The 27,683-nt window shown below is 38.7% G+C and overlaps 1 protein-coding gene across 5 annotated transcripts in view; it reads left to right on the forward strand.

Moving 5' to 3' along the window:
- Positions 1 to 27,683, forward strand: part of KATNAL1 (katanin catalytic subunit A1 like 1) — a 121,494-nt gene that overhangs the window by 52,207 nt on the left and 41,604 nt on the right. For all 5 annotated transcript variants that reach the window (XR_008426437.1, XM_045188152.2, XM_045188154.2 and 2 more), the window contains one exon: positions 14,816 to 14,984. Coding sequence is in view for 4 of the 5 variants with exons in the window: in XM_045188152.2 (XP_045044087.1) it covers positions 14,816 to 14,984 (169 nt within the window). In the remaining variant the exon portion in view is untranslated. The remainder of the gene's footprint in view (positions 1 to 14,815; positions 14,985 to 27,683) is intronic.

A 27,683-nucleotide genomic window follows, 5' to 3' on the forward strand; every position in this document is an offset into this window, starting at 1 on the left:
GTATTTATATGTAATTTATTATGCTTCATTAAGTAAGACAATTGTGGAACTAGCGAGGAAGTAAAACACATTAAGTTTATAAATATAGGTAAAAATTTTTGGTGGCATCTTATTAACCAGGTTTGTAAATGGGATCAAACATTATTCAAAAGCCTCTGAAAAGTGATTTCTGGATATGCTACTCTTATATATAGAAAAATACTTGTACAAGGGGGGACCCAGAAAACACCAGGATTGTCTTCTGGAAGGTTCGGCCCTTTGTAGTATAGGCTTCCCCACTAGGTGATTGTTCTAGGCACACATTTAGATGAGTGTTCTAGGAACCCATCTGTATCTGTGTACCAGCTGGCTTTGTTGTCAGAGGCTGCTTTGGCTTCAGTGAATTTCTTCTGAAGGCTCTTTCAGCATGTTTGCCCATTTCATAATGGGTGATTTATGAGCACACCTCCCCATACTGCACTAAGTGTTCAGTAGTTTTTGACCAAAACAGCATGACTCCTGTGCCCCGCCCTCCCTATTCACCTATTCTCCCTATTCATCTGTCCCAAGTGACTCTTTTTTGTTTACCTGAGTGAAAAAAGTCCTCAAAGGGAAATGTTTTGCTGATGTGGAAGAGGCAAAACAAAAAATGGCAGTAGCACTCAAAATAGGCATCAAAATAGATGAGTTCAAATACTGTTTTGAGCAGTGGGAAAAAAGTCTGAATAGGTTTATTGCATCAAATGTAGAGTACTTTGAAGATGACTGAAGTTTAAACATATAATAATAAATATACAATTTTGAAAAAATATATTTTATTGATTATACTATTACAGTTGTCACATTTTTTTTCTCCCCTTTATGTCCCTCTGCCCATTCCCCTGCTCCCACTAGCATTCCCTACCTTAGTTCATGTCTATGGGTCATACATATAAGTTGTTTGGCTTCTCCATTTCCTATACTATTCTTAACCCCGCCCCTATCTATTTTGTACCTACCATTTATGCTTCTTATTCCCTGTACCTTATCCCCCATTTTCCCTCCCCACTGACAACCCTCCATGTGATCTCCATTTCTGTGATTCTGTTCCTATTCTAGTTGTTTGTTTAGTTTGTTTTGTTTTTGTTAGTTTTAGGTTCAGTTGTTGATAGTTTTGAATTTGTTGTCATTTTACTGTTCATATTTTTGATCATCTTCTTTTTCTTGGATAAGTCCTTTTAAGATTTCATATAATAAGGGGTTGGTGACGATGAACTCCTTTAACTTGACCTTATCTGGGAAGCTAAGGCCCTATCCCGTACTATATAACTGGCATACTGAGAAAAAATATGGCCCAAATGAAAGAACAGATCAAAGTTCCCAAAAAATACAACTAAGTGATGAAGAGATAGCCAACTTATCAGATGCAAAGTTAAAAACCCTGGTAATCAGGATGCTCACAGAAATGGTTGAGTATGGTTGCAAAATAGAGGAAGAAGTGAAGGCTATGCAAAGTAAAATAAAGGAAAATGTACAGGGAACCAACAGTGAAGGGAAGGAAACTGGACTCAAATCAATGATTTGGAGCAGAAAGAAGAAAGAAACATTCAAGCAGAACAGAATGAAGACCCAAGAATTCAGAAAAATGAGGAGAGGCTTAGGAACCTCCAAGACAACTTTAAACATTCCAACTTCCAAATCATAGGGGTGCCAGAAGGAGAAGAACAACAGCAAGAAATTGAAAACTTATTTGAAAAAAATAATGAAGGAGAACTTCCCCAATATGACAAAGGAAACAGACTTCCAGGAAGTCCAGGAAGCTCAGACTCTCCCAAACAAGTTGGACCCAAGGAAGCACACACCAAGGCACATCATAATTACATTACACAAGATTAAAGATAAGGAGAGAATCTTAAAAGCAGCGAGAGAAAAGGAGAGAGTTACCTACAAAGGAGTGCCCATAAGACTGTCAGCTGATTTCTCAAAAGAAAACTTGCAGGCAAGAAGGGGCTGTAAAGAAGTATTTGAAGTCATGAAAGGCAAGGACCTACATCCAAGATTACTGTATCCAGCAAAGCTATCTATCATTTAGAATGGAAGGGCAGATAAATATACACTTTTTTATAAATACTTTTTTTTGGTTTCCCCTCATTGCTGAATTTAAAAGCTTTAAGGAGTAATTGACTTTTTTGCATTTTTAAGAAGTTAGATATTATAAAAAGGAAAGTAAGCCTTAAGGCATATTTTCTGCACAAACAGCACCCTCGAAGACACAAAACAACTCATATCAGCATGGCCTGTAGTGCTCAATGTATTTCTGAATATGATTGATTTGCTTGTTAGATAATGAGGGGAGACTTACCTCAGTGTAGCCTTTTGAATTATGTAGCATAGTGTCTTGTATTCATTAAGAATTTGGGTGTTGAATATTTTGAACAGATTGACTCCTGAATATGTCATAAAATATTTGTTTATAATCTTCTGATAGTAAAAACTACAGTTTCTTAAGTTCTTTTTAGAACTGGAAGTTATCATTAAGGATTAAATTCTGTGAAGTCACATGATTTATGAAGAAGGTACCACTGCAGTTCAGTAGGAAAGGTGGGTCTTATCAGTAAAGGCTTCTAGGTTAATTGAATATCCACGTCAGGGAAAAATCTTGAACCCCTACTTCATACCATGTAGAAAAATTAATTTGAAATAGATCACTACCAAAAATGTAAAAGGCAATAAAATAAATCTTGCAGAAGGTAACATAGAAGAATGTCATCATGATCTTGGGGTTGTAAAGATTTATTGAAAACTAGACACTGAAGCATTAAAGATAAAAGATGGGTAAGTGAAAATTCTAAAATTTGAGCTTCTCTTCATCAGGAGACACACTATAAGAGTAAAAAGGCAAGCCATATGCTGGGAGAAGAAACTTGCAATGCGTGTATCTCAGAAATGACTTGTATCTGGAATATATACAGGTACATCTCATTTATTGTGCTTTGCTTTGTTGTGCTTTGCAGATAATTGCATTTTTTTTTTTATCAATTCAAGGTTTATGGCAACTCTGTGTCGAGCAAATTGATCAGTGCCATTTTTCCAACATTTGCTCACTTTGGTCTCTGTGTCACATTTGGTAATTCTAGTAATATTTCAAACTTTTTATTAGTATATTTGTTATTGTGATCTGTGATCAATGAACTTTGATGCTACTAGTCTAATTGTTTTCAGACTCCATGAACTGTGCCCGTGTAGACAGCGAATTTCATTGATAAATGTTGTGTGTGTTCTGACCTTTCCACTAACTCTAAACTTGTACCCCCCTTCACCCTCCCTATTCTCTGTGACACAACAATATTGAAATTAGGCTAATTAATAACCCTCCAGTAGCCTGTAAGTGTTCTAGTGAAAAGAAGAGTCACATATCTTTCACTTTAAACCAAAAGCTAGAAATGATTAAGCTTAGTGAGAAAGACATGTTGAACCTTGAGATAAGCTCAAAGCTAGTCCTCTTGTGCCAAGTAGCCAAGTTGTGAATGCAAAAGAAAAGTTCTTGAAGGAAAGTAAAAGTGCTACTTCACCAAACATATGCACGATATGAAAGTGAAATAGCTTTATTGTTGATGTGGAGACTGTTTTAGGAGTCTAGATAGAAGATCAAAGCAGCCACAACATTCCTTTAAGCCAAAGCCTAATCCAGAGCAAGGCCCTAACTCTCTTAAATTCTAGGAAGCCTGAGAGAGATAATGAAGCTGCAGAAGAAAAGTTAGAAGCCAGCAGAGTTAGTTCATAAGGTTTAAGGAAAGAAGTTGTCCCCAAACATAACAGTGCAAGGTGAGGCGCAGCAAGTGTTGATGTAGATGCATCAGCAAGTGATGCAGAATATCTGGCTGAGATAATGGTGGCTACACCAACAATAGATTTGCAGTGTAGGGGAATCACCTTGATTGCAAGAAGATGCCATATAGGTTTTTCATAGCTGGAGAGGAGAAGTCAGTGTCTGGCTTCAAAGTGTCCAAGGACAGGCTGACTCTCCTGTTAGGAGCTAATGCAGCTGGGGACTTTAAATTGAAGCCTAAACTCATTTACCATTTCAAAATTCCTAGGGCCCTTAAGAATTATACTAAATCTACTCTGCCTGTGCTGTGTGAATGGAACAGTATAGTCTGGACGACAGCACAACTGTTTATGATATGGTTTACTGAGTATTTTAAGCCCACTGTTGAGACCTACTGAAAAAAGATTCTTTTCAAGATATTATTGCTCATTGACAGTGCACCTGGTCACCCAAGAGCTCTGATGGAGATGTATGAGAATAGTGTTGTTTCCATGCCTGCTAACACAACATTCATTTTGCAGCCCCTGGATCAAGCAGTAGTTTCAATTTTTAAGTCATACTATTTAAAAAATACATTTTGAAAGGCTATAGCTGGTATAGATAATGGCTCTTCTTATGGATCTGAGACTAATAAATTGAAAACCTTCTGGAAAGGATTCACCAGATCATTGAGAACATTTATGATCATGGGAAGAGGGCAAGACGTCAACATTAACAGGATTTTGGAAGAAGTTGATTCCAACCCTAATGGATGACTGAGGGGTGCTAGACATCAGTGGAGGAAGTAACTGCACATGTGGAAATAGCAAGAGAACTAGAATTAGAAGTATAGCCTGAAGATGTTACTAAGTTGCTGCATTCTCATGCTAAAACTTTAATGGATGAGGAGTTGCTTCTTAAGGAAGAGCAAAGAGAGTGATTTTTTGGGATGGAATCTACTCCTGGTGAATATGCTGTGAAGATTGTTGAAATGGCAACAAAGGATTTAGAATATTACATAAATTTAGTTGGTAAAGCAGTGGCAGAGTTTGGGAGGGTTGACTGTGGGTAAAATGCCATCAGATAGCATCACATGCTACAGAAAAACTGTCCATGGAAGGAAGTCAGTCAAAGTGGGAAACCTTATTATCTTATTTTAAGCAATTGCCACAGCCAACCTGGCCTTCAGCAACCACCACCCTGATTAGTCACCAGCCATCTGCATTGAGGGAAGAGCTTCCACCAGCAAAAAGATTGATGCACTGAAGACTCAGATGGTGGCTAGCATTTTTTAGCAATAAAGTATTTCTCAATTAAGATATATAGTTTTTCAGACATAATACTATTGTATTCTTAGTAGACTGTAGTATAGTGTAAACATAACTTTTTTGTGCACCGGGAAACCTAAAAATTTGAGTGACTTGCTTTATTTCGATATTTACTTTGTTGCAGTGGTCTGGATCAAACCTACAATACCTCTGAGATATGCCTGTAAGGAACAACAATCAATAAATCAATAAGAAAAAAATCAGACAACCTAATTGAAAAAAAAAAGGACTAACGACTGCAATAGATCCTCTACAAAAGAAGATATTCACGTGACCAATAAGCATATTGTTGGAAAGGTGTTCAGCATTCATAAGTCATTCAGAAAAGGCAAAGCAACACCACAATGCGATATCATTACTCTCCTTCCAAAATGGCTACGATGGAATAGGTGGCATTCAGACACTGTTGATGGCAGTGTAAAATGGCATCACCACTTTGGAAAACTGGCTATATATACAAAAACTAATCTTCTATATACCCTGTGATCCAAAAATTCCAGTCCTGGTATATACTCCAAAGAAATGAATACTTATATTTACTGTGAACATATTCCCCACATTCATAGAAGCTTTAATAATAACCTTAAGCAGGAAATAATTCAAGTGTTCTTCAACAGTAAACTAGATAAGCTGTAGTATGTTTATGCAATAGAATACTACACAGCAATGAAGAAAGATAAACTAATGCTATCGTTAGGAACATGGATGCATTTCACAGGTAATTTTTTTAAGTTGAATTTATTGGGATGTCATTGGCTTGCAAAACCATACAGGTTTCAAGTGTACAACTCAAAAAAACATCATCTGCACATGGTATCACGTGCCCATCACCCCAGGCAAAGTCTATTTCTGTCCCCACTTTTTCCCCCTTTGCCAACCTCCACCTCTACCCATCCCCTTTCCCTCTGGTTATCATCACAGTTTTGTCTGTGGCTTTGTGTTATGTATATATGTTTATGGCTAATCCCATCATCTTTTATCCAGTCCTCCCTCCACCCCTCTGACATCTGTCAGTCTCTTCAATGTATCCATGCCTCTATTTCTGTTTTGTTTGTCAGTTTATTTTATTCATTAGATTCCATATATACATGAGATTATATGGTATTTGTCTTTCTCTGACTGGCATATTTCACTTAGCATAATAATCTCCAGGTCCATTCATGGTGTCACAAAAGGTAAGATTTCCTTCTTTTTTTACATCTGAATAGCATTCCATTGTGTAAATAAATATACTACAGGTTTTTTATCCACTCCTTTCTTAATGGGCATTTGGGCTACTTCTAAATCTTGACTATTGTAAATAACACTGCAATGAACATAAGGATGTATGGTTTAAAATTAGTGTTTTTGCTTTCTTAGTATATATTCCCAGAAGTGCAATTACTGGGTCAAAAGGCAGTTCCATTTTTAATTTTTTGAGGAAACTGAATACTGTTTTCCTCAGTGGCTGCACCAGTCTGTATTCCCACCAACAGTGTATGACAATTCCCTTTTCTCCACATCCTCTCCAAAACTTGTTTGTGGATTTATTGATGATAGCCATTCTGACAGGTGTGAGCTGATATCTCGTTGTGGTTTTAATTTGCATCTCTCTGATGATTAATGACATTGAACATTTTTAATACAGCCATTGGCTATCTATATGTTTTCTTTGCATAAAAGTCTGTTTAGGTCCTTTGCCCATTTTTAACTGGATTGTTTGTCTAATGGTGTGGATTTGTATAAGTTCTTTATATATCTTGGAAATTAACCCCTTATCAGATGTATTGTTGCAAATATCTTCTCCCATACAGTGGTAACGTTTAAAGAAAGAAACCAGACACAGCATGTACTATAGAATTACATCTACATGAAACTAGAACAGACAAACCTAATCTTTGATAGTAAGGTCAGAATACTGATTATCTTCAGGGGCTGATGATTTACTAAGAAGGATCATGAAAATCTTTCTGGGATATTGGGAAATGTCCCATCTTGATCTACCTATGGTTATATAGTATGAAAATGTATGGAGTTGTATACTTAATATATGTGCATTTTACTGTATATATGTTGTATTTCAGTGAAAAAGAAATTTAGAAAATTCTGTGAAGTATTAATCTCCATTTACAGAGGAAGCACATGAGGCTTGTAGATGGTAGGTGATATGCCTGTAAAATAGGTAATTGGTAGCCCAGGGAGAAAGGGCACCCAGGTCTTTGGGTTCTAACTCTAATGCTGACTCCAGGTGTCCATGCTGTTTCTCTGAAGGTAGGGATAGTGCTACATTTTTATGTTGATATAACATCCAGCATAGTTCCTGTACTAATTAGGTAAATCATAAATATATACTGATTTGAAAAAATAGCAGTTACATATTTGATGAGAGTAGACACTAAAGTTCTTAATCATTAATGTCTGTTTCACATCATAGGTCCTTTAATTTCTATTTAAGCTTTGTTTTTTTCCCTCATGATTTTTTATTTTTAGTTTCTTTTGTAAAATGTATTTTATTGATTATGCTATTACAGTTCTCCCGATTACTAATCCTTTGTACCCCTCCATCCAGAAGCCCCAACTCTCTCAGGTAGTCCCCACACCATTGTTCAGTCCTACCCATGAGTCATGGGTAGGTCCTTTGGTTACTCTATTTCCTATGCTATATTTTATATCCCCATGGCTATTCTGTAATTACCTATTTGTACTACTTAATCTGCTCACCTCTCATTCATTCCCCTATACCATGCCCCAAGTCTGGCAACCATCAAAACCCTCTACATATCCATGATTCTGTCTCTAGTGCTCTTGTTTGCTAAGTTTGTTTTTTAGATTCAGTTGTTGATAGATATGTATATATTGCCATTTTATTGCTCATTGTTTTGATTTTCATCTTTTTCTTAAATAAGTTCTTTGATATTTCATATAATAATGGTTTGGTGATGATGAACTCCTTTAGTTTTTTCTTGCTGGGAAGCTCCTTATCTGCCCTTTGATTCTAAATGATAGCTTTGCTGGGTGCAATCTTGGCTATAGGTCCTTGCTTTTCAGGACTTTGAATATTTCTTGCCAATCCCTTCTAGCCTGCAAAGTTTCTTTTGAGAAATCATCAGGCAGCTTTATGGGAAATCTCTGTAGGTAACTACCTGCTTTTCTTTTGCTGAATTTAAGATTCTCTCTTTATCTTTAACCTTTGGCATTTTAATTATGATATGTCTTGGAGTGGGCCTCACTGCATCCATCTTGTTTGGGACTCTCTGTGCTTCCTGGATATGCTTGTCTATTTCCCTCAGCAACTTAGAGAAGTTTTCTTTCATTATTTTTTACAAATAGATTTCTAATTTCTTGCTCTTTCTCTTCTTCTGGTACCCCTATTATGTGAATTTTGAATTGCTTGAAGTTGTCCCAGAGGCTGCTTACACTCTCCTCATTTTTTTGGAATCTTTTTTCTTCTTGTTGTTCTGACTGGTTGTTTTTTGCTTCCTTATGTTCCAAATCATTGACTTGATTCTAGACTTATATCTACTCTACTGTTCCCGTTCAATTGTTCTTTATCTCAATTAGTGTGTCCTTCATTTCTGACTGGATTTTTTTAATGCTGTGAGGTCCTCACCAAGTTCCTTGAGCATCCTTATAAGCAGTTTTGAACTCTGCATCTGATAAATTGCTTATCTCCATTTCATTTAGCTCTTTTTCTGGAGTTTTGACCTGTTCTTTGATTTGGGCCATGTTTCTTTGCTCATTTCAGCAGTCTCCCTGTGTTTGTTTCAGTGTATTAGGTAGAGCTGCTATGACTTCCTGTTTTGGTAGCATGGCCTAATGTGGTAGGTGTCTGGTAGGGTCCAGTGGTACAGCCTCCCCTATCACCAAAGCTGGGTACTCAAGATGCACCCTTTATGTGAGCTCAGTTGAACCTTGACTGCTGTTGGCAGGTCAGTGGGAGGGATTTACCCAGGCCAGTCAGGTATAAGGATTGGCTGTGACCACTGACCACCAACCTCTGCTCTCCATGGAGGATCAGTTGTATGAGGGCAGGGTGGGGGTGCTCTGATGTGGTCTATAGCTGTCCACTCGGTACACAGGCTCTGGGGTTTCCCAGGTGGTGTAGGCCAAGGTCAGTCCCTACTTGTGTTTTCCCTGGGGCCATCCTGCATGAGCTGTAAAGCAATATGAGATGGCTGCTACTTTGTTCTGGGCTTGGAGATTCCCAGGCAAAGCCAAGCTGTGCATCTAGGTTGTATGCTGCTAGTGCTGGGCCTGGGGTCCCTTTAGCAAGAGGTGTGGAGGGCTGGGGGCTCACCGAGGCTGGCTGTTGCTTGTTTGAGAGGATTTAAGTTGTGAAGCATGAGCCAAGACCAGCCATTCATATGGAAAAGCAGCTTGGGTGGGCCTATAAGTTGGGTGGGTTGGAGTCTCAGGGGATCTCTAAGGCAAGGCAGACAGTGTTACAGGTTGATGGAGTCTCAGCTATGGGGAGGAGGGGTTCAGAAAAGGGACAATGGCCTGCCTTTCTGTCTGGGAGAAGACTGTCCCCCACCTTTCTCCTTGATGCCGGACACTTCAGTTTCTCCCTGTATGCCACTGGTGCCTTTTAAGCTGCTACCCCACTGCTGGAGCTCAGAGGGAATGAGTCAGATTAAGTCCATGAGTGGGTTCTTTAAGAGGAACTGCTTGGGATTCCAGAAGTTTCATCTACTAACTCACTCCCCACTGGTTTTTGCATTCACAAGTTATGTGGGCTTACCGTTCTGGCACTGGAACCCTGGGCTGGGGACCTTGGTGTAGGGCTGGGATTCCTTGTTTCTAAGATACCCCGCCCAGAATTTTACCTACCACACATGGATGTGGGACCAGCCCTTTCCCCATGTTCGTCCTTCTTAACAGTCTGGATGGATGTGGTTTCTTTAATTCCGTAGTTAGACTTCCGTTCAACTGGATATCTGACAGTTGTGATGTTTGTTCTATATTTTAATTGTAATTTTGATGTGGTTTTGTGAGGAGGTGAGCCGTGTTTGCCTATGCTGCCATTATGACTGGAACACCTTATGATTTCTTAACAAATAATTTTTTCTTGGACTCAGAGTCTGATAAATTGATTCCAAGTCTTTATAGCAAAAATATTAGTATGAATTACTTGGAATTTATGTTTTACATGCTTTTATTAGCTGTGGAAAGAGATGTTTTTCTGTTTATTTAATTCTGGGCTTATATGTATTAATGTAATAGCAAAGTCAGATTATTTTTTTCTTTTCCAGAGGTTAACTTTACATAATCTTGGGTTATGTTGTTGGGCATATAGAGGACTTGTTCAAAATTACTTATTCTTATACCAGAATTGTAACAGTGTGTGAACAAATAGGTAAAATCAAGTCATTTAGAGTAATCATTAAGCAGAAAGCTAGAAGAAATTGAAGAGCTCAATACATGGAATTTTTAGAAAGGAACTTATAGAGCAATTAGAGAAAAATGTGATATATCTCAGACCCTATTTGTTAATATGGCATAGCATGAAGATACCATCACAGAGGCCCTTTTGCTTTGACTTCAGGAAGTGTGGTGGAGTGGTGCTGAGTCAGAGAGTCCTATTTGTATAGTCCAGTCTTCTCTGGAGATTGGCCATGTAGTGGTGCAGTAGGTTCAACTGAGGCTGGGTACTTGGAACCCACATCACTAGCACATGTGTGTTTCTAGAACATGCTAGAAACTTTGTAGCAACCTTATAGTTTCATTTTTAGGTACTCAAATGTCTTAGTGTTGTAGTATAATCATATTTCAGTTTGATTAAGTACTGAGTGGATAATATGAACATTAAAATTCATGTAAGGTATAAGGTGCCAATACATTAGCATCTGTATACTCACCTTGGCGTTTAAGATAAAGGACTTTGCTGATACCTTTGAAGTTCCCCTGTGGGCTTCTCTGCATCCTACTCCATTTCCTCCCCTTTCACAGTTGACACTACCCTGTATTTGGAGTTTATAATTCCCTCATCTTTACATTTTAACATATACATTTGTATCACCATGTAGCATCCTGTTTTACTTGGAATTACACTGCATGTTCTTTGAACCTGTGTTTCCCCGTAAGGTGGTGGTCCTGCGATTCGTGCTTTGTCATTGTGTGCAGCTGTAAACTATGTTGCTGTGAACACAGGATGCCATTATGTGAACGTACAGTACTCTATGTGTCTAGTCTGGTACTGACATTTGGTTGTTTCCAGGTGCTTGCAAGCAATGCTGATAAGAACATTTACTTATAATATTGACATTTAATAGTACAGCTTAAAAAGAGGAAGTACTGGATTTTGGAGGAAATCAGGTTTATTAGCATATGATAAAATAAGGCATATTTCTTCCAGTAGGAGGACTGAGCACAGTGCAGACATTCTAGTCTTTTATCTGCAGTTCTATGAGATATTCTCTATATTTGAAATGGTGAATGCTGGTACACTGTCAATCTTTGACCATTCAGATGGAGGTTGATAATGTTTTGTAACCGTACTAAAGCCTCTTTTTAAGAAGAGATGAGTAAACGCTTTGAGACATAGGTGTTACACAGCCTGGAAGCTGTCACTGAGTCCTTACTTTGAAGCATGACATTGTGTAGTGGTGCGCTCCTAGAGGGTGGTGTACCGACCAGAATCAAGGTTGTCCTTTGGGAAGCTGACAGAGTACAAAATGTAATATCCAGTTGCAGTGAGATGGAACTGAAGACTCTCCACGCACAGTCCCAGTTTCTGTGAGATGAGACTGGCCACAAATGGCACATGTGGCTTCTTGAGCAGTTTCATTCAGACCATGTCTGAGCCCATCAGAGTATTGAGTGGCAGGGCAGGTCAGCAGCAGCAAACCCTGGGCATGCCGGCTGTGCAGGAACTTTGAAATAAGTCTTCTGACAACACAGCCTCCCTCAGCCAGTAGTGTGCCCAAGGACTAACTGTGCCTCCTCAGCAGCCCCGCTAGAGCATGCCGATGGGGAGCACAGTCTGGGCAGGCTGCAGCTGTGCTTCAGGATTCCCTACCCTGACCGTGAGGCCTAGGTGCAGTCGTGTGGTCCGGGACTGCTGCTGGTGAGCACAGGCTCCAGGCTGGCTGTGCGTCCCAAGGGCAGGACCATAAACAATGAGACTGTTTAAACAGAGGTGCAGAGATGACAGGCCAAACTTGCCTGTGTTCTGTGTGAAGGAGATGGTTGTCTTATTATTGGTCATACCTATGAATTGGGTTCCAGAAAGGTATTGATACATATGCAGATATATATAAATAATCTACCCCTCAATAAAATAAAGTTCAATCAAAAACCAGTGGTTGCAATGAAATACTGAGAATAGAGAATTGGAACATTTTTAGTTTTTTATTTTTTACCAGTCTCATCGCATTTTTCTTTTATTGGCAGAATGCTTAAAGACTAATAATGCACTGGAACCAATAATATAATAATACCTTTAAATTTGAAAATGCCTAATAATCAGTTTACTGTACACCATTTCCTAGTTCCTTCCTTGTGGATTTCTTTCACACCATTGCATGTTCATCTTTGTCTCTCCTCTGAGGGCCTAGCACAGCAGAGGCCGAATGCCTCCTAATGGGAGTTCAGTACACCACTGTTTGAATGGACTCCCAGGGTTCAGCTCTCAGTGTGTGGGAACCTAATAGTTATACATACAAGGGGGGACCCCCCAAAAATGGAATTTATATATAAAAATCATGTATTTATTCTTACAAGTTTAAACTTCAGTCACCTTCAGAGTACTGTCCGTTTGATGCAATACACCTATTCAGATGGTTTTTCCACTGCTCAAAACAGCTTCTGAACTTGTAGGTTTTGATGCCTTTTAGTGCTTCTGCCTTTTTTTGTGTCACCTCCTCCACGTCAGCAAAATGTTTCCCTTTGAGGACTTTTTTCATCCAGGAAAACAAAAAAAAAGTTGCTTGGGGCAAGATTGGGTGAATAGGGAGGGTGAAGCATGGGGGTCATGCTGTTTTTGTCAAAAAACTTGCTGAACACTCAGTGCAGAATGGGCTGGTATGCTCGTAAATCACCCATCATGAAATGGGCAAACACATTGAAAAGAGTCTTCAAAACCAATTCACTGAAGGCGAATTCAGCCTCTCACAACAACACCAGCTGGTACACTGATACAGATGGGTTACTAGACCACTCACCTAGTGGGGAAAGCCTATAGTACAAGGGGCCCTTCCTCCAGAATATAATTCTGGGCTTTTTGGGGGTCTTCTTTGTCCAGTTTCTATCAGCCTCTCTATGCTTAGCAGGTCCTTGTAGTGGTCTATTTCCAACAAATTGAAGACACTACATTAGACCTGCAATATGTTGTCAGTTTTTTACCTTTTTTTTTTTTTTTGCTTGAAATTTGCAACCCTCCTGGCTTTTTATCCAATTACCTGTTTTGCTGGGTTCATTGTGTTGTATACATGTGCCACTTTTTATGATACCAGGAAGAGAAGCTTCACAATGAGTTAGTGAATTAAAAGCATGAAACTGGAAAGGGCATAATAATAGATATGTCCAATTGGTGAAAAAGGAATACACGTATGGGATCTAAAGGGCTGCAGAGAGAAAAGGTATGGAAACAGGCCGAGATGGTTCAAGAAAGAAGGGATTACCCACACAGTGATAGAGTAGCCCCAACAACCAGAGAGACAATACTGTGCTGAGTAACCTCAAAATTTTGCTATTTGAAGAGGACATTTTTCGCATTACATGAAACAAAATATGCCACTTTGTGTGCATTGTTACAGTTATATAGTCATCAAAAAAATTTTTTTAAATGAGGTATTACTGGTATAACATTATATTAGTTTCAGGAGTACAACACAATGATTTAGTATTTCTGTATATTGCAAAATGGTCACAATAAGTGTCATTAACATCCATTACCATTCATAGTTATCAAAATTCTTGATTTATATTTGGCGACCTGTATAATCTGAAGGATCCTGTGATTTTTGACCCCTTCAAAGCATGAATAATATTTTTAAAATAAATTACTTTGTTAATAAGATTTGATTGTTGAGTCCTGCCATTTGTAATTTATGAATAAAATGTTGGATTTTCCAGTACGGAGTCAGAGGAAAGCATTATATTATAAAAAAAAAAAGAAAAGTAAACTGCAAATAGACATGTTTTGAATTCTTGTCATTTCAGCTTTTATCATGTTCTTCTTTAAAAAAAATAACACCCCACTCCTTTTTTAAAAAAACTTTGAGAGAAAGAGGAAGGCAGGGGAGAGAGAAATATCAACTTGTTGTTCCACTTATTTATGCATTCATTGGTTGATTCTTGTATGTCCCCTGACGGGGGATCAAACCTGCAACCTAGGTGAATCGGGATGACGCTCTACTGAGCTACTTGGCCAGGGCTGTTCTTTTTTTTTGTTACTTATTTTCGGTTTAGGACAGTAATGAATAAAGTAATGGGTTTTCCATTACCCTATTAAGATTATTAGATGGGAATAGTCTGTGTTGCCCTTTGTTGGTGATTGATAGTTATTTTTGACAAGATAATTGCTGCTATTAATTGTCATTTATATGTATTTAATAATTGTATTAATCAGTATATTTTAAAGAAAAACATTTTTAAAAACTGACCTAATCAATATGGCCATGAATTGGCAAAAGGGGGAAATGGGGAGATTCTGTCCTTCTTGATTTAATAGTTTTGTTGACTAAGGTAGTATTGAAATACTTTTGCCTTTGACTAACTTTTATTTTACTTTTCTTGTCAGAGCTCCACCTCAGATAAGGCGTCCCAATCGAGAAGTAAAACCTCTGAGGAAAGAAATGCCAGGAGCAGGAGCCCGGGGACCTGTGGGCCGAGCACATCCTATATCGAAGAATGAGAAACCCTCCACAAGTAGGGACAAGGACTGTAAAGCAAGAGCGAGAGATGAAAAGGCAAGACTATCTCTTTCTAACTCACTCACAGGAAGGCCTTTGGTGCATACTATAACTTTTATTGGCTTTTCAGAGTACTCTGGTTTTGATGTAGAAGAGATTTTAAAAAGGTCTAAATTAAAAAGCTATGTTGTCTTTGTATTTCAAAGACCATTTTGCAATGCTAGTAACTTCAGAACTATATTTAAAACATCCTGCCCCCCCCCACACAGAGAAATATTTAGTAAAATGGATCTTCTGTAGAAATATTCAAAATAAAATTTATTAAAATATTTAAATAATTATTCTGAATCAAAATGAACAATAAATGAAAACAGTTGTATGGGAAAGACTTATAAGGAAGTAGATACGTATATGGAGCAGGGCAATAGTAGGTGTACAGTTGTTCATATGGAAAATAGTACAGGAATTAATAAATAATGCAAGAATAAACTATTTTGCATACTTATAACTGTAAACCCACTTTTACCCCACTCTGTATTCACAGAGTAAGATGATGGGCATGATTTACTATGGATAAAAATAATCTTTGATTCACGTGTAAATTTTTTTTAATGAGAAAATTCCCCTTGATTAGGGTTCACTATAAACATTTACTTTATCTGGATAATTGATCAAGTAAAGTAATTTTTAGACAAACATAAACATAATAAAATAATACTGAGTCAAAATTCTGTATAGCCCTTAAAATAGACTTTAGAAAAATGGCTGAAGAAAATTCTACAGAGTAGGGAGTGAGTCAGAATGGCCTGACACATCTCTTAGCCTTAATTGTAATGAAAAGATAAAAATAAATCTTCAGTGGTAGCATTTCCCATTTTCATTGTGATGTCCTAAATGAATGATGACACTGAATTGCCACAGAGTGTTACTAGCACGGGGTTCAGGATACGTAATCACATTCACACCATGATATTTATAATGGAAATATAACCAATAGCAAGTGGTTGTCATTTAAGTTGTATGCTATATTTGAACATTTTTACCATATGTATATATTCAATCAGTAGATGAGGACTCTATACAGCCTTATGGATGTTTAGACCATGATAGAATAAAACTGGTGTTTTCTGAGTTTTACTTTTTTTTAAACTTTATTTTATTGATTGTGCTATTATACTTGTCCTGATTTTCCCCCTTTGCCCCCTCCACCCAGCAGCCCCCACTCCCTCACACAATCGCCCCACCATTGTTCATGTCCATGGGTCATGCATGTAAGTTCTTTGGCTCCTCTATTTCCTATACTGTACTTTACATCCCCATGGCTATTCTGTAACTACCTATTTGTACATCTTAATCCCCTCACCTCTTCACCCTTTCTTCTCCTCCCATCTAGCAACCTTCTGGTAACTAACTTATTTTCTCTTGCTTTTAAGAGTTTCTCTTTATCTTTAACCTTTGGCATTTTAATTATGATGTGTCTTGGAGTGGGCCTCTCTGCATCCATCTTGTTTGGGACTCTGTGCTTCCTGGACTTGCATGTCTGTTTCCTTCACCAACTTAGGGAAGTTTTCTTTCACTATTTTTTCAGATAGAATTCCAATTTCTTGCTCTTTCTCTTCTTCTGGCACCACTTTGAGGTGAATATCGGACCTCTTAAAGTTGTCCAGGGGCTCTTTATACTATCCTCATTTTTTTTGGATTCTTTTTTTCTTCTTGTTCTGCATGGATGTTTTTTGCTTCCTTATGTTCCAAATCATTCATTTGATTCTTGGCTTCATCCATTCATACTGTTGTTCCCCTGTGAATTGTTCTTTATTTCAATTAGTGTATTCTTTGTTCTGACTCGGTCTTTTTTATGCTGCTGAGGTCCTCACTAAGTTCCTTGAGCATCCTTATAACCAGTGTTTTGAACTCTGCATCTGATAGATTGCTAATCTCCATTTTTGTTAGTTTTTTTTCCTGCAGTTTTGATCTGTTCTTTCATTTGGGCCATGTTTCTTTGTCTCCTCATTTTGGTAGAGCTGCTTTGACTCTGTGTCTTGGGGACTGTGGCCTTAACAAAATAGGTGTCCTGTAGGGTCCAGTGGCATAGCCTCCCTGTCACCCAAGCTGGGTACTCAGGGTACACTCTCCTTGTGTGCTGAGTACACCCTCCTGTTGTAGGGGAGCCTTGGTTGCTGTTGGCAGATCAATGGGAGGGATGTAGCCAGGCCAGTCACCTGCAAGGACTGGCTGTGACCACTGACCACCAACCTCCGTGGAGGATCAGCTGTGCATGGGCAGGGTGGTGGTGTTCTGATGTGGTCTGTAGCTGTCCACTGGGTGTGTTGGCCCTGGGGTTTCCCAGGTGATGCAGGCAAAGGTCAGTCCCCACCTATGTTTTGCCCGGGGCCACCCTGCCTGAGCAGTAGAGCAATCTGAGATGGCTGCTACTTGTTCTGGGCTTGGAGATTCCCAGGTGAAGCCAAGCTGCGACTCTAATCTGGCTGCTGTTTGGGTTCACTGAAGCAAGCTGATGCTTGCCTGATAGGATTTAGGAGTCAAGACCAGCCTTTTTTATGGAAAAGCAGCTTGGGTAGGCCCATAAGTTGGGTGAGGTGGAGCCTCTGTGGATCTCCAAGGTGGTTGTCACAGTGTTAGGCAGGTTGCTGGAGTTTCATATAATGGCACCAGCCTGTTGGCTCTGTGGCGAGAGGGTTCAGCAAAGGGGCAATGCCCTCTGCTTACTCTGATGCCAGACACTTCAGTCTCTCCCTGTATACCACTGGTGCTGGAGCTCAGAGGGAGTGAGTCTGAGTGGATGAGTCTGTGTGTGGGTTTCCCAAGAGGAAATTCTTAGGGCTCTAGTAGTCCCCTCCACCAACTCAATCGCCTCTGGTTTTTGCAGCCAGAAGTTGTGGGGACTTATCTTCTGGCGCTGGAATCCTGGGCTTGGGGGCCTGGTGTGGGTGTGGGACTCCTCGCTCCTTAGATATCTCTCCTGAATTTTTATCCACATGAGTGTGGGGCCAACCTGTTCCTCATCTGCACCCTTCCTACCAGTCTGGATGGGTGTGGTTTCTTCAGTTCCATATTTGTGAGACTTCCATTCAGCTCGATTTCTGATGTTCTTGAGTGATGGGTGTTCTATATTTTAGTTGTAATTTTGATGTGGTTGTGCAAAGAGGTGAGCCGTGTCTGCCTATGTCAACATCTTGACCAGAAGCCCCCTGAGTATTTCAATTCATGAAAGACTAGATTCAAGACATATTCTACCACTCTAATTCACTAGTATACTGAAAGTGAGTTAGATTATTTTCTTTGTAATTTGTTGGAGCTATGTGCCATAAAACAGTGAGAGATTCCATTTCAGATCCTTTTCAGGATCGTGAGGAATACTGATAAATTAATTTTTCCCGCTGATACAATTGAACTGATTCTCCCTCATTATCAAAAGCCACATAAATGGATACTTTAAAATACGTATATTATGTATCAACTTTGTTTCTTACTGTGTTCTTCATTTAGTGCAGCTAACCTTATTTTTATTTTAATTTTATTTTTTAAATTATATGTTATTGATTATGCTGTTGCAGTTGTTCCAGTTTTCAGTCTCACCCTGCTTCCTTAAGCAATCCCCACACTGTTGTCCATGTCCATGGGTCATGCACATATGTTCTTTGGCTACTCTATTCCCAATGACTTTACACCGCCGTGACTGTTCTGTAATTATCAATTTGTACTAAATCCCTTCACTTTTTTCACACATCCCCTCAACCTCCCTCCCAACTGGCAACCATCAAAACTTTCTCCGTATCTATGATTTTGTGTCTGTTCTGCCTGATTTTTTAGTTTGTTTTTTAGATTCAATTGTTGATAGATATATATTTATTGCCATTTTATTGTTTATATTTTTGATCTTCTTCTTAAAGAAGACACTTTAACATTTTTTATCATACTGATTTGGTGCTGATGAACTCCTTTAGCTTTTTCTTATCTGGGAAGCTGTTTATCTGTCCTTTGATTGTATATGATAGATTTGCTGCATAGAGTAATCTTGGTTATAGGTCCTTGCTTTTCATCACTTTGAATGTTTCTTTCTGGTCTGCAAAGTTTCTTTGGAGAAATAAGATGACAGTCTTATGGGAGCTCCCTTGTAGGTAAATAACCTCCCTTGTAGGTTTTTCTCTTGCTGCTCTTAAGATTTTCTCTTTCTATTTAACCTTTGGCATTTTAATTATGATGTGTCTTGGTGTGGCTCTCTTTGGGTTCATCTTGTTTGGGACTCTCTGTGCTTCCTGGACTTGTATGGCTGTTTCCTTCACCAAATTAGGGAAGTCTTCTGTCACTATTTTTTTCAAATAGGTTTCCAATTTCTTCCTCTCTTTCTTCTCTCCTGGCACCCCCATGATATAAATGGTGGTACACTTGGAGTTGTCCCAAAGACTCCTTACACTGTCCTCATTTCTTTGGATTCTTTTTTCTTTTTGCTGTTCTGATTGGTGTCTTTTGCTTCCTTATATTGCAAATTGCTGATCTGATTCTTGGCTTCATCCATTCTACTGTTGATTCCCTATAAATTGTTCATTTCAATTAAGTGTATCTTTCATTTCTGACTGGATCTTGTTTATGCTGTTGAGTTTCTCACTAAGTTAATTGAACATCCTTATAACCAGTGTTTTGAATTCTACATCTAGTAGATTGCTTGTCTCCATTTTGTTTAGTTCTTTTTCTGGAGTTTTGTGCTCTGTTCCTTCTTTTGGGCCAGGCTTCTTTTTCTCCTCATTTTGGCAGCCTCCCTGTGTTTGTTTCTATGTGTTAGGTAGAGCTGCTGTTGTCTCCCAGGCTTGATAGAATGGCTTGATATGCAATAGCAGCTGTCCTGTAAGGTATAGCAGCACAGCCTCCTCTATAACCCAAGCTGGGTACTGAAGGTGTGCCCACTGTGTGGGCTGTATACACATTTCTGTTTTAGTTGAACCTTGATTGTTCTTGGTATGTTCAAGGTCAGCCACCACCTGTGTTCTCCCTGGGGTCACACAGCATAAGCTACAAAGCAATCTGCAGATGGCTGCTATTTGTGCTGGGATAGTAGGTGCCCAGGCAAGACCAAGCTGTGAACCAAGGCTGGCTGCTGCTAGTTCCAGGCCTGGGGCAACTTAGCAAGAGGTATGGGGCTCTCTGAAGCCAGATGTTTTTGTTTAAGAGAATTTAGGAAAATCTGAAGCATGGGCCAAGACAAGTCTTTCCTATGGGAAAGCCACTGGAAACAGCTTGAGTGGGCCTGAAAGTTGGGCAGGGCAGGGCTTCAGGGAATCACCAGGGTGGGGCAAACTATGTGAGCCAGGTGGATGGAGTCTCAGATACGGCACCTGCCTGCTAGTTCAGTGGCTCTTTTGGAGGAGGGCTCAGAAAAGGAATAGTGGCCTCTGCTAGCACTTCTGTGTGGAAGAAAGCTGCTCCCAGCTCCTGCCCTGATGCTGGACAATTCAGTTTCTCCCTTTATGCCTCTGATATCTTTCAATCTGCTGACCCTGTACTGGAGCTCAGAGGAAGTGAGCCTCAGTAAGTCTATGCATGGGCCCTTTAAGAAGAACTGCCAGTGAGTCTAGCAGTCACAGCCTCAATGCCCTCTGGTTTCTATAGCCAGAAGTTATGGAGACTTCTCTTCCTGGCATAGAACCCTGGGCTGGGGCGCCCGGTGTGGGGCTGGGACCCTTCACTCCTGATATATCCCTCCCTATTTTTTCTCAGCACACATGGGTATGGGATCAGTCTGTTCCGTGTCTCTGTCCCTCCTATCATTCTCAGTGTGGTTCTTCTTTAATTCCTTAGTTGTAGGACTTGCATTCAGCTTGATATCTGACAGTTCTGAGTGATGATTGTTCTGTAGTTTAGTTGTAAATTTGATGTCTTGGTTTGCATTTTAGAGAATAAAGTGGGAGTAAAATCTATCCTTTACTCTGCTGATAGCTTTTAGGTGAACTTTTAGAACTGGTTGAGGAACATTCAGTCTTCCCTTAATTTCACATAAGACAAGATCAGAACCTTGGTTATGGGTGCTTCCCTGGTAGACACCATTCAGAGTGATTAGACAATAATTCATGAACACAGCCCCATGAAGTCTGGAGTTGTGTTACCCCATTTTACAAATGAAGAGACTGAGGTCCAGAGAGCTAAGTAACCTGCCCAGGGCCATAGAGTAAGGAATGGAGCTGGGAGGGGAATTAGGGAAGTCATGGATCTTTTCTTCCTCATTTTAGGACTTTTCATATTATGCAGCATCCCTACCAAACTAGGTTAAAAATCTGGATTGGATTTGAAAGAATCCCAGAACAATTAAGTCATTGTTGATTTTAAAATGTGATTCTTAAGCAAAGAACAAAACAATCAGGCAGCATTTGTTGAATGTCAAATAAGCTTTTCTGGAGATTGGAAATTGTTTTTCCCATGAAAAGTTCCAAATAATTTTTTAAATCTTAGCAGTTTTTTTGTTGACATCTAAGTACTCACAACGTCACTGGAAAGTAAGCCCTTTATTATTTAAAAACAAACAAACCAAAACTACATTTGTTTGAAGGTAATGCTGAGTTCACAGAAATTTTCAGGAATTAAATAAGGCAGTATATGTAAAAAGCTTCAAAAAGGGCCTGCACAGGTTCACCGCGCTCGGGGAAAGATGCCATCTGTTGCTGCTGCTCCATCATACAGCTCGCAGCACTAAACTAAAAATCCAAAGGTCCCGGGAATCTCGGGCAAGATCTATAATTTCTCTTCACATTTTTTTAAACATCTATAAAGGTACGTGGTAGTACAGCAGCATCTTTAAGGCTTTTGACCATGACACAAGGTAATAAATTCATTTTAGATCACTAGCTAGTATACACAAGCATATAATAAGTGACTCAGGAAACAAAGGGACTACAATTTAAAAAAAACTCATGGGAACTGTGTTAGAATGTGAAGGGTGTACTTAGTTATGATTATCATAAGCAATATAATATTCATTAGAATCTAGAGTCTCTAAAATTCACTGAAGGCTGTGAGAGAGTTTGAAGTAATTTAGTTGAAATTGACAGATACCCACTGCCATTGAAAGCTAATTTGAAAATTAATATTGGAAGGATCCTCAGAGATTTTGTAGTCCCCAGTGTTGTTGGATTTTCAAAATCAGTTTTGTGTGTTGCAGCTAGCTTTTAAAAAAATGAAATAGAATAGTGGTTCCTGGAAACCCTTCTCCCCACTGCCCCCTCTCCCCTCCCCTCTGGCTATTGTTAGATTGTTCTTAATTTCAATGTCTCTGGTTACATTTTGTTTGCTTTTTTTCTTTTGTTGATTATGTTCCAGTTAAAGGTGAGATAATATGGAATAGACTAGAAAGTTTAGAGTGCATTGCTCATAGTAAGGACAGTATTATTTTGAGAAAAAATTTAGTTGTGTGAACATATATAAAATACTGTTTTATAATTTATTGCTTATTTAATTCCTGAAAATTTCTGTGAACTTGGCATTATTTTCCCTGTCCTATGTATGAAGAAATGGAGGCATCAAAGTCATAAGTGAAGTACATGATGGAACTAGGATATGAACCCTAACTCTAATATCTGAGCTTTTAATCCTTATACTATACAGCTTCCTGTTTGAAAAGGCTTCCTATTTTATTTTCATGTCTCACAAATACTTCTTATGAGTACCAGTGTATTTTCTGAGAGTGATTAATCTTTTTTCTTCTTTTTAAAAATACTGACGGGCTTCAAGTTTGGTCCAAGCTTAAAAATACTGTTCTTCATTAAGTAAGAATCACTTTGATAGTGATGTATTTTTCTGTCTTTACAGTTTTTCACCCCTGATGCCTAGAGTCATTGTAGGCCAGTTTGTTACCCCATTTACTTAACACACCTAAAGTGCATACTTTATTTAAGTCATACTTCTAGGATCTAAGAATATAAACTTTAATAAAGTGTGCCTCCTGGTTGCAAGCTGATTATTTTATTACTGACAAGAGGGAATCAGATGAGTAAATTAACCTTTACAATTATATTTTGCAGTCTTATTTGAATGTACCTGAGAAAATTGGCTATATTATTATATTATTATTTAAGCTTAGAGTCAGTAGAGAAATATATGTAGAAATAACAGATGCATTTTTTAATTTAAAAGGGATAGTTTATAAAATACTAGGTAGCAGAAGAAATGTTTTTGTATTGTTACCAAACATAAACTTAATTCATTCAACTCTGATTCTCAAAAATTTTAAGACTATAGCTTTATGGTTAATTAATTCTCAGTGAAATGAGCTGTGCTTCCATTATGATCTTATGATGAAAGCTGTATTTGTTTTTAAGGAGAATTCAGATTAAAGTGTGGTAAATTATATTTATACAATTAACTTAAAGGTATTAAACTTAGAGGACTTAATTTCACTGAAATACATATAACAAATGGGCATTTTTGAATATTTTTCTTCTCACAATTGAGTAAGTATAGGGATGTCTGAAATGAAGGGATGTTGTAGCCTGGATTGAAGTATTCTTTGAGAGCTGTTGGTTGGTTATACACATGAACGGTGACTTTAAAAACTTTTTAATAAAAGAAAGTACATAAATTATAAGGTACTATTTGATGAATGATGATCATCCAACCATCAGTGTACTGGGAAATGTTTAATAACTTTTTCCGAAAAATAAAAGTTTATATGTGTATACACACACACAAATACATATTCTCACATCAGTTTTTCATATATTTAACTGATACAAAGGATGTGTAGCATGTAATTTACAAAACATTAAATATGCAACACTCTTTATTATAAATTTTAGAGTCAGCGGACTCTCACAGAATGCCTTTGCTCAGCCCTTGCATCTGTAGCCGATTTACGGCATTGCAATGGACAGATGAATAGGAGTGTCGTTCTGTCACGAATGTGGGTTGATAATTTTGTTTTCGTTAATGAGTAAGATGAAAGTAAAACAACAGAAACATGTTGGAGCTTCAATCGTACAGGATTCACTTCAATTTTGATGACTCAGATGATTTTCAATACTGGAAAAATATTTCCTTAATTTTTTTGTGCTATTTACATTGTAACATCTATAGAAATGAGACAGTTTAAAGCAGCCGTCCCCAACCTTTTAGGCACCAGGGACGATATTGGTGGAAGACAGTTTTTCCACGGACCACAGTAGGGGGGGTTGTGTGGCAGGAGAAGGAGATGGTTTCAGGATGAGTCAGGTACATTACATGCAAGCTCACCTGCTGCTGTGCGGCCTGGTTCCTGACAGGCCCAGACCTGTACTGGTCCAGGACCCAGAGGTTGGGGAACCCTGCTTTAAAGTTTCATCTGCTTTATTAACATTTTCCTTATTACTTTCTTAAGTTTAGACAGTCAACAAACAATAAATCAAGCACTGATTTGTAGCATTTGCTGATTTCTAAGGAGTAAATACTGTATCTTGCTGTGTACAATGTGCACCCATATTTTTGGTCCAAACGGTCAGGAAAAAAGCCTTTTATTTTGTAATTCAATTAAAATTCATTAAATTAAAAACTATCAATTTATTTATTTATTTATAATATATTTTATTGATTATGCTATTATAGTTGTCCCATTTTTTTCTCCCTTTTAATCCCCTCTGCCCTATACTGCTCCCTCCCACCATAATTCCCCGAGGTCACACATATAACTTCTTTGGCTTCTCCATTTCCCATATGGTTCTTAACCTCCCCCTGTCTATTTTGTACCAACCATTTATACTTCTTATTCCCTGTACCCTTTCCCCCATTCATCCCCCTTCCTCTCCCCACTGATAACCCTCCATGTGATCTCTATTTCTGTCAATCTGTTCCTGTTCTAGATGTTTACTTAGTTCGTTTTTGTTTTTTGTTTTTTTTTAAGTTCAGTTGTTGATAGTTGTAAGTTTGTTGTCATTTTACTGTTCATATATTTGATCATCATCTTTTTCTTAGATAAGTCCCTTTAACATTTCATATAATAAGGGCTTGGTGATGATGAACTCCTTTAACATGACCTTATCTGGAATGCATATTACCCATTCTTCCATTCTAAATGAGAGCTTTGCTGGATACAGTAATCTTGGATGTAGGTCCTTGCCTTTCATGGCTTTGAATACTTCTTTCCAGCCCCTTCTTGCCTGCAAGGTTTCTTTTGAGAAATCAGCTGACAGTCTTATGCACATTCCTTTGTAGGTAACTGTCTCCTTTTGTCTTGCTGCTTTTAAGATTCTCTCCTTATCTTTAATCTTGAATAATGTAATTATGATGTGCCTTGGTGTGTGCTTCCTTGGGTCCAGCTTCTATGGGACTGTCAGCTTCCTGGACTTCCTGGAAGTCTATTTCCTTTGTTTTGTTACATAATGAAGGAGAACTTTATTATGTTTTCAAACAAGTTTTCAATTTCTTGCTGTTTTTCTTCTCCTTCTAGCTCCCATATGATTCGGATGTTGGAACATTTAAAGGTGTCCCAGAGGTTCCTAAGCCTCCCCTCATTTTTTTGAATTCTTGTTTCTTCATTCTGTTCTGGTTGAATATTTATTTCTTCCTTCTCCAAATCATTGATTTGAGTCCCAGTTTCCTTCCCTTCACTGTTGGTTCCCTGTGCATTTGCCTTTATTTCACTTTTCATAGCCTTCACTTTTTCCTGTATTTTGCGACCATACTCAATTAATTCTGTGAGCATCCTGATTACCAGTGTTTAGAGCTCTGCATCTGATAGGTTGGTTATCTCTTCATTGCTTAGTTGTATTTTTTCTGGAGCTTTGATCTGTTCTTTCACAGGGCCTTTCTTTGTTTTTTTGTTTTTGTTTTTTTTTTGGTCTCCTCACTCCTGTTCTGTAGTAAGAGGTGGAGCCTTAGGTATTTTCCAGGACAGGGCAACCAACATCACTGCATTGTGACACTGTATGTGGGGGGGAGGGTTCCGAGAGGGAACAGTGCCGCTTGCTCAGCTTTGGGTAGGCTTTGGGGCACTTCCCCTGCTACCTGCAAGGAAATTAGGCCTTTCTGGTGCTGATTCCCGGGTGGGTGGGTTTGTGTACGTTCTAAGACCCTGTGAGTCTCTCCAATGAACTCTACTGTGAGGCTGGGAGTTTCTTCTGCTGCCTCAACCCCCACAGGTTTTTTCAGTCAGGTCTTTAGGCTTTATTTCTCTGTACTGGAACCTGGGTTGTGCATTCTGTCTCATTCCCCAGTTGTTCCTCCTGGTTTTTCTGCATGCAAATGTGAACCTGCCTACTCTGCCAGCTGCTGCCTTGCCCGCTCCACTAGCTGTCACCTTGCCACGAGTCCTTTCCGCCCCGGCTGCCCATCTCCACCCCTCCTACCAGTCTGGGTGAATGTTTCTTATTTAACTCCTTGGTTGTCAGACTTCCATACAGTTTGATTTTCTGGCACTTCTGGTTATTTTTTGTTTTTAAATTTGTCGTTATCCTTCTTTTGGTTGTGCGAGGAGGTAAAGTGTATCTATCTACGCCTCCATCTTGGCCGTAAGCGTTCAATTATTTATTTATATATAGATACTTGTATTTTGTATTGTAAAGGAATGTTAGCATTTATTTTTGAACATATTGTACAAGAAATTTTATGTAACAAATAATTACAAAACAAAAGAACAGATACGAGGTTTAAGAAATTTTATGTACCAGTAACAAATTTATGATATTTATGCATCATAGAAGGCCAAGAAGTCTTTGTTACTGTCAATATCAGAAGTATCATCTTCTTCAATTTCTGCATTACCGTGTCTTCTGTACAGTCACTTTCCTTTTCCCAGTAAATTTCATTGTCCTTAGTTCCATCCATAGCATTGCTGATGCCTCATTTTTTAAAAGGTCTCACTCATAACCACTTTCTTCTTGACACTGTCTTCCACAATCTTAGGATCCAATCACAAATGTGGGTGATGGATGCTTTCTTGATTTCTGCCTGTAGGTCTTAAATCATTACCAGCTGACTGCATCCATGACGTCCACTCTTTCTTCATTAAGGCCTTAAAGAGCTTGTTTGCCCTCACATCAAGAGGTTGCAGTTGGCTGGTTAGCCCACCAGGTATCACAGCAAGTTGGGTTTTCAAGTCCATCGTGATTGTTTTTGGACTTTGTGTAACATGAGCTTTGAAGTGATCAAAAGTAAGCAAAGCTGGGTTTTTTTTGTTTTTTTTGTTTCCAGTAATCCTCCAGGCCTTCAAGATCAGACTTTGTTACCAGTTTTTCATGCCTTCTTCATTCATCCATCTATTTTCACGTGTATGGACAATAACTCCACTTGGAATCTTTTCTTTCAGAAACATTTTTCTTTTAAAGATGATCGTAGGTGGTAGCTTTGTCCCATCTGCACAACAGGCTAGAACAACAGTAAAATGTATTTTCTCATGACCACTAGTTTTGACAGCCGCAGCCTTTGCTCCTTTGACATCCACAGTTCTGTTGTGGGTGTCATCAAATGTGAGCAGGGCCTCGTCCATGTTAGGCAATTTGGGACAACTCAAGGTTGTAAGTCTTTCGAAGATTGATGATATAAGAATGAAATTTCAAAACTTGATTCCCAAAGGCTGCTGTTTTGGGCCAAGTTTCATTTGTGACCTCACACTCAAACCTTCTCTCTTCATAAAGTTAAAGCACCATTTAGGTGCCCCTGAGAAATCATCAATGTTTTTTTTCTTGTGCAAGTCTTTCACCTTCTTCTTGTATCATCTTGGTCAAAACAGAGATCCCAGGTTGACCCTGCTCCAGAATCCAGGTCTTCACCTCCTGCTCCACC

This window comes from Desmodus rotundus, chromosome 3 (genome assembly GCF_022682495.2).
Source record: "Desmodus rotundus isolate HL8 chromosome 3, HLdesRot8A.1, whole genome shotgun sequence".
NCBI lineage: Eukaryota > Metazoa > Chordata > Mammalia > Chiroptera > Phyllostomidae > Desmodus > Desmodus rotundus.